Source organism: Protopterus annectens, chromosome 1.part1 (assembly GCF_019279795.1).
Source record: "Protopterus annectens isolate FY-2018-M chromosome 1.part1, PAN1.0, whole genome shotgun sequence".
Lineage (NCBI taxonomy): Eukaryota > Metazoa > Chordata > Ceratodontiformes > Protopteridae > Protopterus > Protopterus annectens.
In genome coordinates this window covers 1827215065-1827233412 of record NC_056726.1, presented here as the reverse complement: position 1 = coordinate 1827233412, position 18348 = coordinate 1827215065, and the positions used below count along the sequence as shown (strand labels likewise).

Below are 18348 nucleotides of genomic sequence, written 5' to 3'. Positions count from 1 at the left end.
CTGGTGTCAAAGCCATGGCCTGAAGCTCAATGCCAAAAAGTGTATTGTCATCCCCTTTGGTAAAAACTCTGTACCCATGAACTACCACATAGCTGGTAGTCTACTTAATGCCAAAAATGTGATGAGACCTTGGGACACAGGTGGACAGTAGTCTCTCCTTTGATAATCACATCACCATAGTGGTCAGGAAATCCTTCTATGTGGCTCATCTCATCACAAAAGGATTCTCATCCAGAAAAAAAGAGGTCATTGTTCCCGTCTACTCATCACTCATTAGACCCATTATAGAGTACAACACCCGTTTTGGTATGTACCTCACAAGACATCTACAACAACTGGAAAGACCACAGAAATACCTCACAAAGAGGATTACTGGCCTCAAACAGATGCCCTATGCAGACCGTCTCAAAAAACTACAGCTTTACTCCATTGCATATCGCCTACTCAGGGGCGATCTCTGCCTAACATACAAAGCTATGTCAAACCCAAAGCTGCTGGATATGCTCCACTTAAAGAAATCCCAATCCCTCCGAGCTACACGCTCTAGGGACCTTAACCTTGTCACCACAATAAACAGAACATGCTGGAGGGATAGATTCCTGTCCCAGAGACTTCCCATACTCTGGAACAGACTACCTATCTATGTCAAACAGAGCTCCTCATTAGCACTCTTCAAGAAAAATCTTGATGATTGGATGGGAAATGGGAAGTTCACCCCGGGGATCACTTCTGTGGCTCTGCTCGACAGGGGCACAGGAAAATAATTTTCTTGGGTGGCGAAAGCCAGGGTACATTTTTTGGCTAGGCTTGTATGGGCCCTAGGGCCGATAACCTAGTATCTACCTATGAACCTATATACAAAATGCCTGGCAGTTTGGTATAGAGATGTAACACTATGAGTGATATAACTATACTCTGCAGCAGTCTTAGATTTGATTAAGTCACCCTCTGTTTACTTATTCTGTGACCATGAACAACTTATTTAACCAGACAGTGCTCCTAGGGTGCTGTGCCCCAGCTGACATTGTGTGTGAAAGAAAGAAAGGTTAACAGACAGACAGAGAGAGAGAGAGATAACTATTTCAAAATACTGTAACCAGTTCTCAACTACTTCAGTAGCTTAATAGTAAAGCCACAGGGATGGTGACCAGTGTGGTCTAGATTTGATTCCCAGTTAAAGCAAGCAGTTCTTTAAGGTTGTGCTCCTGAACTTAACCCTAGGCCATTACTTCCTAAAGCTTTTACTTGATAAAGGAGTTCATTTGACTCCTTGTTTACATAGTATGTTGAAGCATTCTTTCCTTTCCCCCTTTGTCTGATACCCTTTCGAGACATTATAAATTGAAGGTATACTTAAAGATATTGTTAACTGCTCACGCTCCCTATATTTTAAACATTCAAAGTAATGCATGGAGACACCTAGTGATAATGGAGATGAATGGCTCAACTTTGCACTTGAGCCAAGGTTGCTTGCAGTCTAACTCTCAGCACTCTGATGGCATTTCTGGCTAGGAATAGACGTACCAACTTTCCCTTCATGCAATGATCCTGAAGAGTGGCATATATAGTCTCCAATGATTATTATAGATTAGATTAATACTAGGCTAACTGCCCTTGTGAGCCACTTTAAGCATAGCCAGTTACCCGATGTGAGAATCAAACCTTGGACCTTGTGTTCATAAGGTAAATGCCTTAACCATTATGCCAGCCCTCCCACCCTGTTTCAGTGTGTTACAAATCAGGCACAGGTATGCTCTTGTGTCAACACAGAAGCAACAAAAAAAAGAGAAGGCAGAAGACATGGGAACCCAACACCTCTTAGCCAATTGTATAAATGGTCTTTAAATGTCAGGTATCAAAATACATATGATCGTATTCAGACAGCTTATCTCACTGCACACTTTTAATTTGCAAGTAGTTGTGGCATAAAACAGCTAAATTTTAAACTATGTTAAATTCTATGGTGACATCCATTCTCAAATGACAGAATGCAGCACTGAAGTTTGTTCCTTGTACTGCGTAGCTGATTTTGTATAATTCTTGAATTACTGTAATTCTCCATACTGTCTTGATGTTTTTTGTTCTTCTCCTTGACAGAGATATGTAATACCTCTCCTGAAATTAAATAAAAGACAGTTGCATGGTAAATGAAATCCTGTTTCTACTCATTTCTTTACCTCTAATTGTATTTTCCTGTCCTTTCCTCACACAGATCTCCCTGAAGATGATATGGAGAAGATATTGAAAGAGCTGCACCAAGGAGGTGTCACCTTAATAGGCAAACCAAAGAGCTTTACCAGAGAACATTACAGAAGTTCATTTATAAAACGAAATAAAAACCCAGTCATTAATGAGAAAATACACAAAATTCGAACTTTGAAGAGTACACTCAAGGTAAGCAAATGGCTGGTTTGCAATGTTTTAATGTAAAATGTCTTACATATTTTAGTATAATTTATAATTCTTCTTAATTAGTATTTTCCTTTTTTGTGCACAAAGATGTAATTAATTGCCTTTACTGGGAGCAATTTAAGATACTAAAATGTGACAATTTTCACTAGTGCTCCTATCCCAGCTACAGAGGATGTTCTCTTTCTGAATTTCAGGCTTATTATTAGGTCCACTTTTCTGCTTTGTGTTTGCTGTTTTGCTGTCGGCATTGATGCAGGAATAACTATAAATCGTGTGAATGCTTGCTCCTTAGTTCTTTCCTCCTACTTTGTTGAGTCTAAACTTGTAAATGTTTAGTTTAATTATTAATGGAGATCTGCATTTTGTTTTTTTTTTTGGAATCTTGTTCGGATATTTGTCTGCTATCTCTATTTTGCTTCCATTTTCTTCTAAATTTTAAGAATGTCTCAGGCTAAGATTCACAAAATCAGATGATGGTTTCATTTGATTAATATTCTTTGTACTTATTGCCCCAGCCAGGGCCAACGTACAGAAGACTGCATTTGTTTTTAAAATTAAATCACAGCACTGTTGAAATGTTAAGGTGCTAAAGAAACATACTCAGAAGGAAGAAGATTGAAAGGAAGATGCAGCCATTTCCTCCTCTAGTAAGAAGCAGTCACACTTCCAATCTCTTTTATTGTAGAAACACCATATAATGCATAAGAAAAACACGGAATTAGGAAGGTCCTGGTCACCATTTTATTGAGCTGTAAACGACTACCTACTGGTTAGTGAACCTTTCATCATTAGTTAGTCCATCGATGAAGGAACTTACAGAGTTTATGACAGTTATTCCTTCAACAGGATGTGCTTACACATAAGCATGGGAAACTGGGGCGGTGAATTTTGAGAGCTCCATAAACTAGTATAATATAGGAAAAATTTATTATTTTCAAGTTTAAAACGTTAGAAATATATAGATAAACTCCTAAACTACCTAAATATCAATTTTAGTGGAGATATACAATGATTTTCCTGTCAAGTAACTTGGAGATATATATTGAGTCACTGAATATGAACAACTCAAGGATTCTCATCCAGATGCTGCTTTTGAAAAAAGAACTGCAATTGATGACGTCTACCTTACAGGAACTATATTTGAAGATGGATGACTTTAAAAATGACTTGGAAAACCTCAAATTAAATTCTCAAAAACAGACTGATACTCTTAAGGAACTATTACAGCAACACCATACAAAAATAACAAATATAGAGACTTTTCTAAATGACATTGAAGGGAGACTCATAATAGCATTTATTCTCCGTTGCTTTTTTTAAAGCTGTCTCGCTATGTTAAACTCCTTTAACATAGTGAGACAGTTCATAAAAAGCAATGGAGATCTTGCTTTCTCTGTTGCTCCCGCCCACAGCTCTGATGTACTGCGTAAGCATACTCATGCGCAGTATATCAGAACTGCCGCAGATTACCAGACAGCTGCAGAAGGGCAGCAAGGAGGCATTATACAATGCCATTATTTAAGAAAAGTAATTTTTTTTTTCCTAAATAATGTCATCGTATAATAGCAATAACCCAGGGTAATGCTGGATTTACCCACGGTTGTCATTGTTTGGCCACTTGGGCTGTGCCCTCATGACCAAACCACACCAACCGTGGGTAAATCCAGCATTACCCACACCCAGGCGTGGGTTATTGCTATATTATTATTCTGTCTAAACATAGTTAATATCAATTATGGTAGGTATCATAGCTTTGAGAGCTGTTTGATTGAGCATGACGTGGTGTGTGTGGATGCAGCTGGGTCTGGCAGCTGTATGTTGCCATTTTCGTCTCTGGGAAGCTGTGGGTTGCAGCTTGTGATCGAGGTTTACTGATGCTTATGTATTAGGAAGAGACATTTGGTGTTTTAGCCTGGATCCAGGGTAAGGGCAGTAGATAAAGCTGTGATTTGGGATATTTTGGCAGAGAATGGTTTGTTTATACATATGCTGAGTGAGAGGTGGGAAGGCTGGAAGAATGTGTTATCTCTTGTTGTGGTGGCTTGCTGGGAGTTTTTTTTTTTCTTTTTTTTGATCTATTAGCTCTCCGTTCTTTTCCTGGTTGCTGCCTCACTGAATGGGAGGAAATTTTGGCTTGAAGTTGCAGTGAAGTGAAGCTTTGTTTCAGGTGCATCACGAGCCTCTGGTATGCAGTACAGACACACTAACATACACAGATGCTCCCAGGTTGCTATAGAGTGACAATACTGCTTAATGGCTCTGAGGAGCCTCCGAGATGATTCTAGGCAATGAAATTTTTGATTTAAAAAAATATATATATATATATATATATATATATATATATATATATATATATATATATATATATATATATATATATATATATATATATATATATATATATATATATATATATATACAAGGGGCTGTTTTAAACCACATGTACACATATTGATGGTCTCCCAACACTTTGCTTAGCTCATTAGGTTGATTCTTGATAAAAACATAAATAAAAAATAAGCGCAATTTATATTTAAAATGTATTTTGGTCCAAACACATTAAGGACTTGCATAAGAGTGGCGTTATTGTGAAAGACTAAGAGCACTTGGTTTTGTGCAGTACCCTTTGCAGTGGTCTGGGAGGTGAGCTTGCTCAGACGTGTTGGGCATATGGAGATAGCTGATTCTAGGGGTGTTTGGAGTTGTCGGGAAGTGCTAGAGAGTCATCAGATTTCCTTCATGGAAAGATCCTCGGGAATGGAAGATGATATGTTGCGTGGTTCACTGGCAGTGTGGCCACTGTATGGAACAGGCTGGTAAAATGGAACAGGACAAATCTTGGTTTGGATATTTTAAGAACAGCCTGGAAACACACCACATGAACTAGTGAATGGTATTCTGGCAAAAGTGGATGGGCATTGTTGCCCATGCTTGAAGTACTGATATGTGTATATGTAAAGATGGAAATATACATATAACACATAAGAAGCTAGAAGGGTCTCATAATTTAAAGTCTATGGACTGTATAAACATGCTTGGAGGGAGCTAATAATAAGAATAATCATTACAGCTTGTGGTCTCTCAAATAACTAAGCAACAGTCAAATAAAACCCACACACAATAGTTATGTAATGTATGATTTTAGTAAATCTAGACAAAATATATAATTGTCATTTAAAATGAAGCAGTCTGCTAAATTTAGATAATAAAGACAAGATTTAATAACATGGGCTTGTATAAAATAGCACTACTGTTTTAACTTTTCATAAATGAAATACACTACATTGAACATCAAGGGGAAGCATGATGATTTTCTTATATAAGTAAATATGCATAACAAGTCATGTAATTGCTTTAACTTGAATTGTAGTTTTTGTAACCCATCTTGACCATATATAATGCTTAAGTGGTTACTAAGGTAACTAATGTTTTATACATAACATCAAACTGGCAAAGTTGTTCAAGAGAAACAATAGAAGCCTGAACTTGAAATGTTACAGAATGTAACAATCATATTATGAACAAATAGTATTAAATTGACAATAGACACTGTTTAATAACATGGGTTGTGTATAACACTACTGTTTTAACTTATCATAAATGACATGCACTATATTGAACATTAAGGGGAAGCATGATTTTTTTCAAATAAGTAAATGTGCATAACAAGTCATATAATTGCTTTAACTTGAATTGTGGTTTTGTAACCCATCTTGACCATACAAAATACTTAAGTTATTACCAAGGTAACTAATGTTTTATACATGACATCAAACTGACAGAGTTGTTCAAGGGAAATAACAGAAGCCTGAACTAGGAATGTCACAGAATGTAACAATCACATTCTGAACAAATAGTAATAAATTGACAATAATCACTCATTTTAACCTTTGCTGATTGTACAAAAAAGAATGTTCCCATTTAAATCTAAAAACGTTCAGTATATGCCATACAATGCCAGTTTATGAATATGGAAAGGGAACTTGTAATCATTAATCACAATAAGTGAATTTGTTGTTTTTAACCTATAATTTCACTCATTTTATAATAAGAAATGGCAGATATGAAAATGCTTATGTGTAGGAAATGGGGGGAAGAGGTATGCACTGATAATTAAAATGCACTAACTTTCATCAATGTTCACATAAAAGAAACTTGATGCTTTAAGTAAGTTAGCAACAAACAAAGTGATTACTTAAATGCTGGCAAACAATGAAATATAACTTCTGAGATATCCAGTAAAATACATTGTATTTTAACCATTAAGTATAAATATTATTACCATCTATTTATATTAAGTAATAAGTTTTGAAATAATTCATCAGTGAGGGTGAATATGTTAAGTAACTGTGTGCTATAATCTTTTACTGAGGTTTTATATATGATACATCCTACTTTACTATGATTGAGTTGCTTGAAATCTGTCTCATAAAAATATTAATTGTTTATACAATAAGTAGACATTTATATTGTATTAAAATTCTGTCTAATCTACAATAGTACTATATCTGTTCAAAATAATATAAATATTGTTTATTCATATTACGAATATTCTCCATATGATGATTCAATTTATGGAGCTCAGATGTTCCTATTTGTCAAGGTAAGAGTGATAGATCATCCATCAGAGATCATCCAAGTGCAACTAACAACGGGCAAAACTGCAATCCAAATTGTAGCTTGCTACAGCTCACCATGACCCAGGACCCCAATTCCGCATTTGTAGAGACACTGGGAAATATGAAGGTCCTACCAAACACCCTAATACTGGGTGATTTCAACTACACAAACATTAACTGGGAGAACTACTCCAGTACTAACTCCCTTGCCCAACACTTCCTAGAATTTATAAACTCGAACGCCCTGGATCAACTGGTCATCACCACCCCCCCACCCCCCCCAGAGGGAACAACATATTGGACCTGGTCATCACCAACATGGGCGACCGGTGCTCCACACCTGACGTCAACCCCTCACTGGTTAGAACAGACCATTGACTAATCGCTCTGGATAGTCACATTCTGCCTCAACCCCAATCAAGGAAACCACCGTGAAAAACTTTTCAAAAGCAAACTTCACGTTGCTTAAGAGCGAGGTGGAAAGGTTCACAGCCCCCATGCCAATGAACAATGCTGTCCAAGCTGCTGAAACCTATACAAAGACACTCTATGATCATCTCCAGGAATGCATGGTTCATGCTATCCTAAGTAAAACTAAGACTCACTCCTCCAAGAAAAGGAAACCAGTCTGGTGGACCCCTGCCATAAACAGGCTCTACATTAGAAGGAGGAAACTAGTACAGATAAGAGCAAAATCCCTATAAGGATAGACATCCCTGATCAGTATCAGCAAGAACTATGATCCCTCATTAAATCATCCAAGGCTAGCTTCAAAAGAAAAATTGCCAAGGACTCCAAAGATAACCACAAAGTGCTTTTTAGCTATGTCAAGAACCTAAGTGGAAACTCTCAGATCTGCTCTGAGTTGGTGCAGAATGGCACAAAATACACTGAACTGACTGATATTGCCAACATTTTGGGGGACAGGTTCAGTGCAAACTTCACACCCCTCTCACCCCCTAAAGGGCCCATAACCATACCAGAAGAATGTAAGGCCCCAGCAATCACTGACACACAGGTTAAAACAGCCCTATCCAAAGCCAAAAACACAGCCTCAATGGGACCGGATGGTGTCCCAGGCTGGGTCTTACAAGAGCTCCAAAATGAACTAACCCCTCACCTTAACACACTGTTCAGACTCAGCCTCTCTACAGGCTATGTACCCACAGAGTGGCGCACAGTAACTGTTATCCCACTCCACAAATGTGGCTCCACAATGGACCCCGGGAACTATTGCCCTATAAGCCTGACTAGCCTGGTCTGCAAGGCAATGGAGTGCATTATCATGGAACTCATTAACAGAGACATTGGAAACCCACAAACTTTGGACCACACCCAGTTTGGCTTTGTTAAGGGCAGATCATGCCTCCTAAACCTGGTGGACTTCTTTGAGACAGTTACCAAGGCATTAGGTGAGGGCAAGGAGGTCCACACAGCCTACCTAGATCTTGCAAAGACTTTCAACACCATTCCCCATTCTGGTGTTATAGACAAACTCACCAACCTGAACATTAACCCCTACATCATGAGATGGGTTGCAAATTGGCTCATGGAGAGAACCCACATGGTAAAAGTTGCAGACTCTAGGTCCAACTCTAAACCGGTTACAAGTGGCGTCCCCCAGGGCTCAGTCCAAGGACCCCTCTTGTTCGGTATATACTTCTCAGAGGTACAGGCAAGCACAGGAGGACTTTGGCTGACCAAGTTCACAGATGACTGCAAGCTAAGGGCCATAATTGATTCTCCGGCTGATACAGACACCCTCCAGAAGGGTCTCACTGAGACGGATACCTGGTGTCAAAATCATGGCCTCAAGCTGAATGCCAAAAAGTGCATAGTCATCCCCTTTGGAAAAAACAAAGTACCCGTGAACTACCACATAGGTGTTAGGCCCCTAAATACAGAAAAAGTAATAAGGGATCTGGGGACCCAAGTAGATAGCAATCTCTCCTTTGATAATCATATTGCCAAGGTGGTTTGAAAATCCTTCTACGTGGCCTACCTAATCTCAAAAGGGTTCTCATTAAGAACAAAGGAGGTTGTTGTGCCTCTCTACTCATCACTTATTAGACCCATTATAGAATACAACACCCCATTTGGGATGTACCTTACAAGACACCTGCAACAGCTGGAAAGACCACAAAAGTACCTTACCAAGAGAATTACTGGCCTCAAACAGATGACCTGTGCAGCCCAACTAAAGAAACTCCAGCTGTACTCGGTTGCATACCGCTTACTCAGAGGTGATCTCTGACGTACAAGGCCATGTCCAACCCAGAATTGATGGATATGCTCCACCTAAAAAAAAAAAAAAACAAATCCCTGAGAGCCACATGCTCTAGGGATATAAACCTTACCACAACGATAAATAGGACGTGCTGGAGGGATAGATTCCTGACCCAGAGACTCCCCATTCTTTGAAACAAGATTCCAATATACATCAGGCAGAGCCCCTCACTAGCACTCTTCAAGAGAATCCTTGACGGGTGAATGGGAAACATAAAATTTACCCCGGGGATCACTGCAGTGGCTCTGCTGGACAGAGGTACAGGGAACTAGTGGCTCTGCTGGTCAGAGGCACAGGAAACTAATCTAAGGAGGTGGCAAAAGACAACACTCTCTGGCTAGGCTTATAAATGCCCTTGGGCAGATAGCCTAGTACTTACCTATGAACCTATAATTGATGGACTTAGGTTTATCCATCAGATTAGAAATGATTTTCATTCCATGGCTTGTGTGGATCTAAGTTTTGCTAACATTTATTAATTTAAATTTATTTCACAAAAACATTTTTAGTATGCCTGACCAAAACATTACTTTGTTGGTAAACACTCAAAGTATAAAACTGATAATTTCCTTTAAAAGCTCAAACATATACTTTATAGTTATCAGAGGAAATGTTTAATAGTCACAATAAAATAAAAAATACATTGTCTAAATAACCTAAGATGGATTTAACTTTATTATCTTTACATACCAATAGCTTAAACAAACCTAGCAAGAGATCAGATCTACTGAAATATTTAAAACTGAACAAAGCACAAATTGTCTTCCTTCAAGAAACTCGTTTCAAAACAAATGACAATTAGAAATGGAATCCTAAGGAATATATGATATTGGCACAATCCACTTGTAAGACAAAGACAAAAGGGGTAACAATTTTATGGAAAACAAATGTGATTAACCCAGAAATTATTTATAATTATGAAGATAAAGAAGGCATTAGTAATAGTTAAATATAATAACAGAATATGGACCCTAGCCAATCTATATTGGTTCCTAGGTATTGGAACAGGAACTGTTAAAAAACACTTGGATTTCATTTCCAATAATTATAAAGGCAACTTAATATTAGGAGGAGATTTTGACTGTATATTTGATATTTCTGAAACTACAAAAAATAGACCACTGCATACATCTGCTGTAACAAAAGCTTTAAACGAGTGTGTAGAATCATTTCATCTGCTAAATACGTTTATATTTAAAGAAGATAAATCTTTTTTGTTTTCCCATCAAGATCACAGATTTGGTACCCAAACTAAAATAGATAAAATATTTGCTGCCCATGACTTACACTCTAAAATCATTAATTTCTCAGTCACTTCCTGCCCCTTTTCAGACCACAGTTCATTGATACTCAAACTTCAAAATGGGTGCAAACAATTAATCTTTAACTCCAGAATTCCAGCATATATAACTAAAATTAAAGAGTTCAAACCCTGGTTATTATCTGAATTACAGTTCTTCTTAGATATTAATTACACCACAGAGATAAATAAAATAATGATATGGGACTCTTTAAAAGCTTACATATATGGTAAAACCCTAATTTGGTATAAAAAAATCAGTGAATGGGATTCTGAATTATTAGATCTACAATCCAAACTTTTGTCAGTAAAAGCTGAAAAAAATCAAAATAATTTGGACATGAAAAAAAAGTAGAAGTATTAAACAATACAATAACATTTTAACTCATAAAACTAGTTTAGCTTTAGAAAAACTAAAAATTAATACCTTGGTCACTTCTCCCAAATATCTATATAATGTATCCACAAGAATCAAAATACAATCAAAAGCTAATAACATTAAAATTGTCTTCCATGAAATGAAAGGGAAAAATGTCTCGGATATAGATGACATTCTTGATGCATATAGAAATCACTATATGGAACATTTTCAAAAAGAAAATATACATATTGAATTAAATTTAGATGAAAAATATTCTAATATAAAAAATACCAAAAAATTAAAACTAGATCTGCAAGCACCCATATCCTGTAAAGAAATTACAGATATACTAAAAGAGAGTAAAAATAATAAAGCTCCAGGTATAGATGGCATAATTATGGAAATATAAACTTTTTCCTTTAAAGATACTATCCCGCTTCCATAAAACTCTATTAGAAATTCAGTCACAAGCTTTAATACCACCTTCTTGGAGATATTTCTTAATCACAGCAATCCTAAAGGAAAACAAATTCCCAAACCTCTGTACCTCATATAGACCTATATCGTTATTAAATAATAAATATAAGATATTTATGACAATATTAACTAACAGAATGAAAATACCACTATCCAAAACAACAAATAATGATCAAACTAGATTTGTATATCATAGACACACACATGACAATATTAAAAGGATAATTTCTCTTGTAGATTACGTTAATAAAGAAAGTAAAGACACACTCATAATTGGCTTAGATATAGAGAAAGCCTTTGATTCCCTAAATTGAGACTATTTATTCAAAATCCTAATGCTATTTGAATTTCCTGCATCCTTTGTTCATCTTCTAAAGAATATATATACAAATAATTTAGCATATTTCAAGTAAGGTCCTTTTACCTCTGAAGCTATACATATAACAAAAGGCACTAAACAAGGGTGTCCCATGTCACTGATTCTATTTGCTCTGGCTATTGAAATATTGGCAGATTCAATTCGTAACAATATAAAAATCAAAGGAATAGATGTTTTTGAACAATACAATTCTAAAGTAATGCTATTTGCTGATGACATATTACTAACATTATCTAATACAAAGGAGACAAAAGAATTGGATATATTAAGTGACAAATTTTACATGACTTCATGACTCCATTTCAATAAATCAAAATGTTTATTTTTAAATAAAAAAAAAAAGAACTGCAGATTAAGGGGGATCTCATCATAGGAAAACAAGAATCTACCTTAAAATAACTAGGATTTGAGTTATGCAAGGATAATAATAAATTAGTCTAAAAAAGCTACAATAATATTATCAATGCAATTAAAATCTCTGTGGAAAAAAGGAACAAAATAATATTAACATTTGAAGATCGACTGCAGTTAATAAAAATGGTTTTACTGCCCAAGATCCTTGGCAGTACAACTGGTACCAGAAAGAAGTATACGTAAAGAAATAAATTCATGCCTAATAAAATTTTTATGGTTTCCTAAAAGAAACAGAATAGCTTTAATACATCATATCAGACCATGGGAACAGGGAGGATTAAACTTTCCTGATATAGAAACATATATAAAACATCAATAGCTAAAACAATCTCAGATTGGAAAAGTCCAAATTACTCTGCAAATTGGAAAGAATTAACAGATAAAAACAATTTGCCATGGCACATATGTATTAGTATGCAATATAACATAACTAAACCCACTAAAACTCGTATGATTAATCATTACATTATTTCATTTAGGAAAATTATTAATGCAAATATAGATTTAAAAATCTGGTTTGATCTTTTAACACTATTTATAGTCACAAAGAACTTTCCACATAAAATATATAGAGAAATTATTAATTCCTGGGAACAGAAAGGATTTGTTTATTGGCTCCAATGTATCAAAGAACTAAAAGTTTTAGCTATGCAAGTAATAAAAACAACATACAAAATGCCACAACAGGACTGGCTAACTTTACAGAGTATTTTGTCATATTCACAAGATTTAAGTAGAATAATTAACAATTCTTCATTTAAGGAACTATCTAAATTTATGAAATACGTATATAATGACTTTGACAAGGGAAACAGTATTTCAAAATTTTACAAAATACTGATAAACTATAAAACACCCAAAACCTCATACTGGAAATATATAACAAAAGGACACTCAATACAGTTAACTGAAGATATTAAAATAAATATCTTATTATCGATAATATATACATCCTTTACCACAACACTGGAAAGCTTTTAATTGGAAATGCTTGCACAGAGCATTCTTAACCCAGACAGAATCAATAAAATTAGTTCTTCCATAAAAAGGAGTATGTTGGAGATGTGAGCAAGTACACAATGCAGATTTTAACTACATTTTCTTTGATTGTGTTAAAATTAAGCAATTTTGGAATGGTATTAAAAACTTTCCACAAGCTTTATTTAATGAATCATTTTATTTAACTAAAGCTCTTGTATTATTAAATGTGAACAAAGGTCCTCATTTGAATAGGTCAAACATGTATCTAGTATGGACAATTGCAATTTCAAGGAAGTGTAAAACAAGACGATGAAATACAAACACAAAACCAGCTTTGGAAGACTTCTACAGCCTACTGAAGACCACAGCATTATTGGAAATTAAAATTAAAGAAATAAGTATTTATCCAAAGCCATTTATCAACAACCCTTGGGGAAAAGTCTTATTGTTGATTGACACTATACAGTAATTAATCAGACACTCTGTTAATGAATTAGATATACTTATAAAGTACATTTATACATTATGATCTGTTATAGTGTCAGGCTAATGTAAATAGTGTACATAGTTATTTAAGATGTTATGTATAAATATTATGGAATTTATTCAAATGTATTTGAAAAACAAAACAAAAAAAAAAAAAACTGAGAAGCTGGGGAAACTGACCTTGTGGAATTTTTAGTGCTCTACTCTTCACTCACTCTTTGTCCTACCTGAATCTACAACATTCCTACAGATTTTCATCTGATAATATGGAAGGGGCTCTAGCCAAAACCAGTCTCAAAAATTTTGATTGTGACATCATCAGTGAGGAAGTCATCTGTGAGTATTTTGACAAAATGGTTATTAAAGTCTTTATCAATTTCCTTTTATTGAGTGCGTCTGGAAGCATGAGACCTACCACCTACTGCTTTTTTCTCCAGATGTTCAGAATGTTTTCAGACAAGAGATTCAGGAGATAGCCAAGGCTCTGAGGCATTGGTGTAATACATCAAACAGGTTTAATGCATCTGTGTATAAAGGAGAAGTTACATATGTATAGCCTGTCGCAGAAAATTATTTGCACATTGTATGGCACTGTGCACTACCATGCAGTTGTGAGCCAAAGCCAGACATTTAAATTCAAAAAATGTTCCCTTAAAACTGAGGTAGAAATATCCATTCGACGAGCTCCTCCATGATTGTTTCCAAAAAGCAACCCCTAGTGACAACTGTCTTTAACTAGCATTATGGACAGTTGGAGTACCCTTGTTTCTCCTGCCAACCTTCTTGACTTGGGTCACTTGAGGTAGTGTAGCAATTGCCTCGTGTACACAGACAAGCATCTACTAATAGTACAGTCTAATACAGAGTGCAAGAGATGTATTTACACCAAGAATCTTGAATCCGTGCTCTCTCTCACTCAAAATAGTAATACAGAGAAGGCTGTCAACTCATCTACCACTACATATTCACATAGTACCACTACTCGTACACATAGTATGCATCAAACATGTAAAGCTACATATGTGGATGTTCTCTCAAAAAACATAAAAAAACACCAGAGACATTAAAAACACAAGTATGCTACAGTCTCTACAGCATCCATGACACATAGCAACACCAGTGTCTCGTCCACCAAGGCTGTAAGGCATAACACTCAAAAAACAAGTTTTCTTGTCATTGGAGACTCGATAGTGAGACACATGGATGTCCCACTCACCAGCTTGGACAAGGAGAAAGTCACAGTCAGCTGCCTGTCCAGTGCCAGGATTTCCCAAATCACGTGTGCACTCAGGTCTCTCAGCAACAAGTACTGTTATAACTCTGTCATAGTTCATGTTGGAGTGAATGACCTGAGACGTACCTCACTGGAGTATATGAAGAAAGACATAGTCGAGCTCTCTGAATATGTGTCCCAGACCAGTATGTCCATAGCCTTGAGCAGCATACTACCCTCTCATAGAATGATACCACAGTATACACAAAAATTATTGATTTCAATAATCAGCTTAGTTTTTGGTATCATTGCAAGGAGATCCTGTTCCTGTCTGCCTGGGAAGCCATGGTCAACAAACCTCACTGCTTTGCCAGATACAGTTTGCACCTGGCCCTCGTAGGATTTCAGCTGGCTAAGGCTCTTCCTCCGTCATAGTGCCCTTTTTTAGGCAAGGTCACAAAAACAACATTGCCAATGTGAAATTAACCAATCAGAACAAAATAAGGGTCACGCTGCTAAATGCTAGGAGCTTAAACCAAAAATTGCACTCCCTGGAAGCACTATTATCACTAGAAGATGTAGATGTCTGTGCAACCACAGAAACATGTTTTAAGGCCTATGAGATTACCCCGGCCTGCAAGGCTACAATGCCTTCCACAACTTTTGATCATAAATGGAATGTGTGAAAACCAAAAGAGGCGGTGTTTCAGTGTATTTTAGAGATAAATTCACCTCACGTCTAGTTAGACGACAACTCATGGGGTTACTGCAGGTCCAGATTACAGTGGGTAAGACCCCTATTCATGTTCTAGCCAGTTATAGATCCCCCTCTATGGGTTAAAACACCCATGAAGCCTACTTAACCAAACTGAAGGCCATCACATTTTACAAAACACACTGGTTATGGCAGATTTCAATTATCCCACCATCAACTGCGAAACCTACTCTAGCCCAGACTTGCTAGCACAAAAGTTCCTTGACTTTGTGAATTCAAATGCCCTGGAGAAAATTGTCCATACCTTGACACGAGGAACAGACATTCTAGATCTGGTCCTCACCAACATGTCAAACAGGTTGATTGCTGCAACTGTTGGATCCTCATTAATTAAAACTGACCACAAATCAGTCACCTTTGAACTGACACTAACACCAGGACTCACAAAGGGTGAAATTAGACTAAACAACTACACCAAGGCAAACTATACCCTCTTAGGTGAAAGTATAAATGCATTTCATGCCCCACCCCAAGCTGCAAGTGGTAACTACACCAAAGTTTACACTAAAGCCCTGTATGATCACTTGCATAAGTGTATAAACTTGGCTGTACTAGGTAGAATCAAAGCCAGAGTCCCAAGTAAAATTAAGCGGCCATGGTGGACTTCCAGCATCAACAAACTCTACAATAAAAGCAAAAAATTGCTGTCTATGAAAACAAAGACAAGGCTCCAGCAATGGAAAAACATCCACCTCGGTCTTTACAGGCAAGTAAGACAGTTTGTCAAATCTTCCAAGAGCTCCTTTGAGAGAAATCTAGCAAGTACTGCCATGGGCAACCATAAGGCCTTTTACAGCTATGTACATAACATAAAGGGTAGGACCTAAGCATGTGCAGAACTGATGGACAATGATATCACACACACCGACCCCACAGAGATGATGAACCTGCAAGTGGATAGGTTTGGTGAAAATTCAACTCTCTTACCCCTCCAAACTTCTCCTCCACCTTACATATCTGAAGAGCAGGTCATCAAAGCCCTGACTAAGGCAAAGAACATGGATGGCCTCTATGGGACCAGATGACATCCCAGGCTGTCTTCTAAACAGGCTAAAACATGACAACATGAACGAGCATCACCAAGTACCTTTTTCAATCATAGCCTAACCACAGTTGTGCTTCTGCAGAGTGGAGAACAGCTACAGTTATTCCCCTCCACAAAGGTGGCCTAGCAACAGACCCAGGGAATTATAGACCCATAAGCCTGACCAGCCTCATCTGTAAAGACCATAGAACATATCATTATGGACCTCATAAATAAAGACATAGGTGACCAACAAACCCTGGAGCTAACCCCAATTTGGCTTTGTGAAGGGCAGATCCTGCCTGTTAAATCTGGTGGATTTATTTGAAAGTGTGACCAAGGCCATTGATGAGGGCAAATCTGTGCACACAGCATATGTTGACTTTGTAAAGGCTTTCAACACAATCCCACATTCAGGCATTACCAATAAAGGTAGCAAACTGAATGCAAACCCCTTCATTGTAAGAGGGGTTACCAACTGGCTCATAAACTGGACACACACTATCATAGGTCATAGGTTCATAGGTTCATAGTTTAGTACTAAGCTAACTTCTCTTGCGAGCCATTTTAAGCCAAGCCAATTATCCCTTGTAAGAATCAAACCCTGCACCTTATGTTTGTAAGGCAAACACCTTAGCCATTAAGCCACCCTCCCATCAAAGTGAGTGACTCGACATCAACCAGCTGGGTGCAATGAGGGTCAGTTCTCGGTCCCCTACTGTTTTGCATATAGGTTCAAAGGTTCATAGGTAGGTACTAGGCTATCAGCCCAAGGGCCTAAGTAAGCATAGCCAACAAGGTTCCCTGGCTTATGCCACCCAAGAAAGTTATTTTCCTGTGCCCCTGTTGAGCAGAGCCACAGAAGTGATCCTGGAGTGTATTTCCTAGTTCCCATCCACTCATTAAGATTTTTCTTGAAGAGTGCTAATGAGGAACTTTGCTTAACATAGATGGGTAGCTTGTTCCAAACTTTAGGAAGTCTCTGGGACAGGAATCTATCCCTCCAGCATGTCCTGTTTATTGTGGTGACAAGGTTTAGGTCCCTAGAGTGTGTAGCTCGGAGGGACTGGGATTTCCTTAGGTGTAGCATGTCCAACAGCTCTGGGTTTGAGACAGCTTTATATGTTAGGCAGAGATCACCTCGGAGTAGACAATATGCTATGGAGTAAAGCTGGAGTTTTTTGAGACAGTCAGTATAGGGCATCTGCTTGAGGCCAGTAATCCACTTTGTGAGGTACTTATGTGGCCTCTCCAGCTGCTGCAGATGTCTTGTGAGGTACATTCCAAAAGGGGCATTGTACTCTATAATGGGTCTAATAAGTGTCGAGCAGAGAGGAACAATAACCTCTTTTTTTCCTGGATGAGAACCCTTTTGTGATGAGGTGTGCCATGTGGAAGGATTTCCTGACTACTGTGGCAATGTGATTATCAAAGGAGGGACTACTGTCTACCTGGGTCCCAAGGTCTCTTATCACACAGTCTGCATTAAGTAGACTGCCGCCTGTGTGGTAGTTTATGGGTACAAAATTTTTACCAAAGGGGTTGACAATGTACTTTTTGGGATTGAGCTTGGACTGAACACTGTTGTACTCCACTTGTCACTGATTTGAAGTCAGATTT

At 37.3% G+C, this 18348-nt stretch overlaps 1 protein-coding gene across 1 annotated transcript in view; it reads left to right on the top strand.

The window, feature by feature from the left end:
* LOC122812560 (connector enhancer of kinase suppressor of ras 1-like) overlaps nucleotides 1–18348 on the top strand; it is a 719099-nt gene that overhangs the window by 611020 nt on the left and 89731 nt on the right. The window contains exon 16 of the mRNA XM_044084817.1: nucleotides 2213–2394. Coding sequence (XP_043940752.1) covers nucleotides 2213–2394 — 182 coding nt within the window. The remainder of the gene's footprint in view (nucleotides 1–2212; nucleotides 2395–18348) is intronic.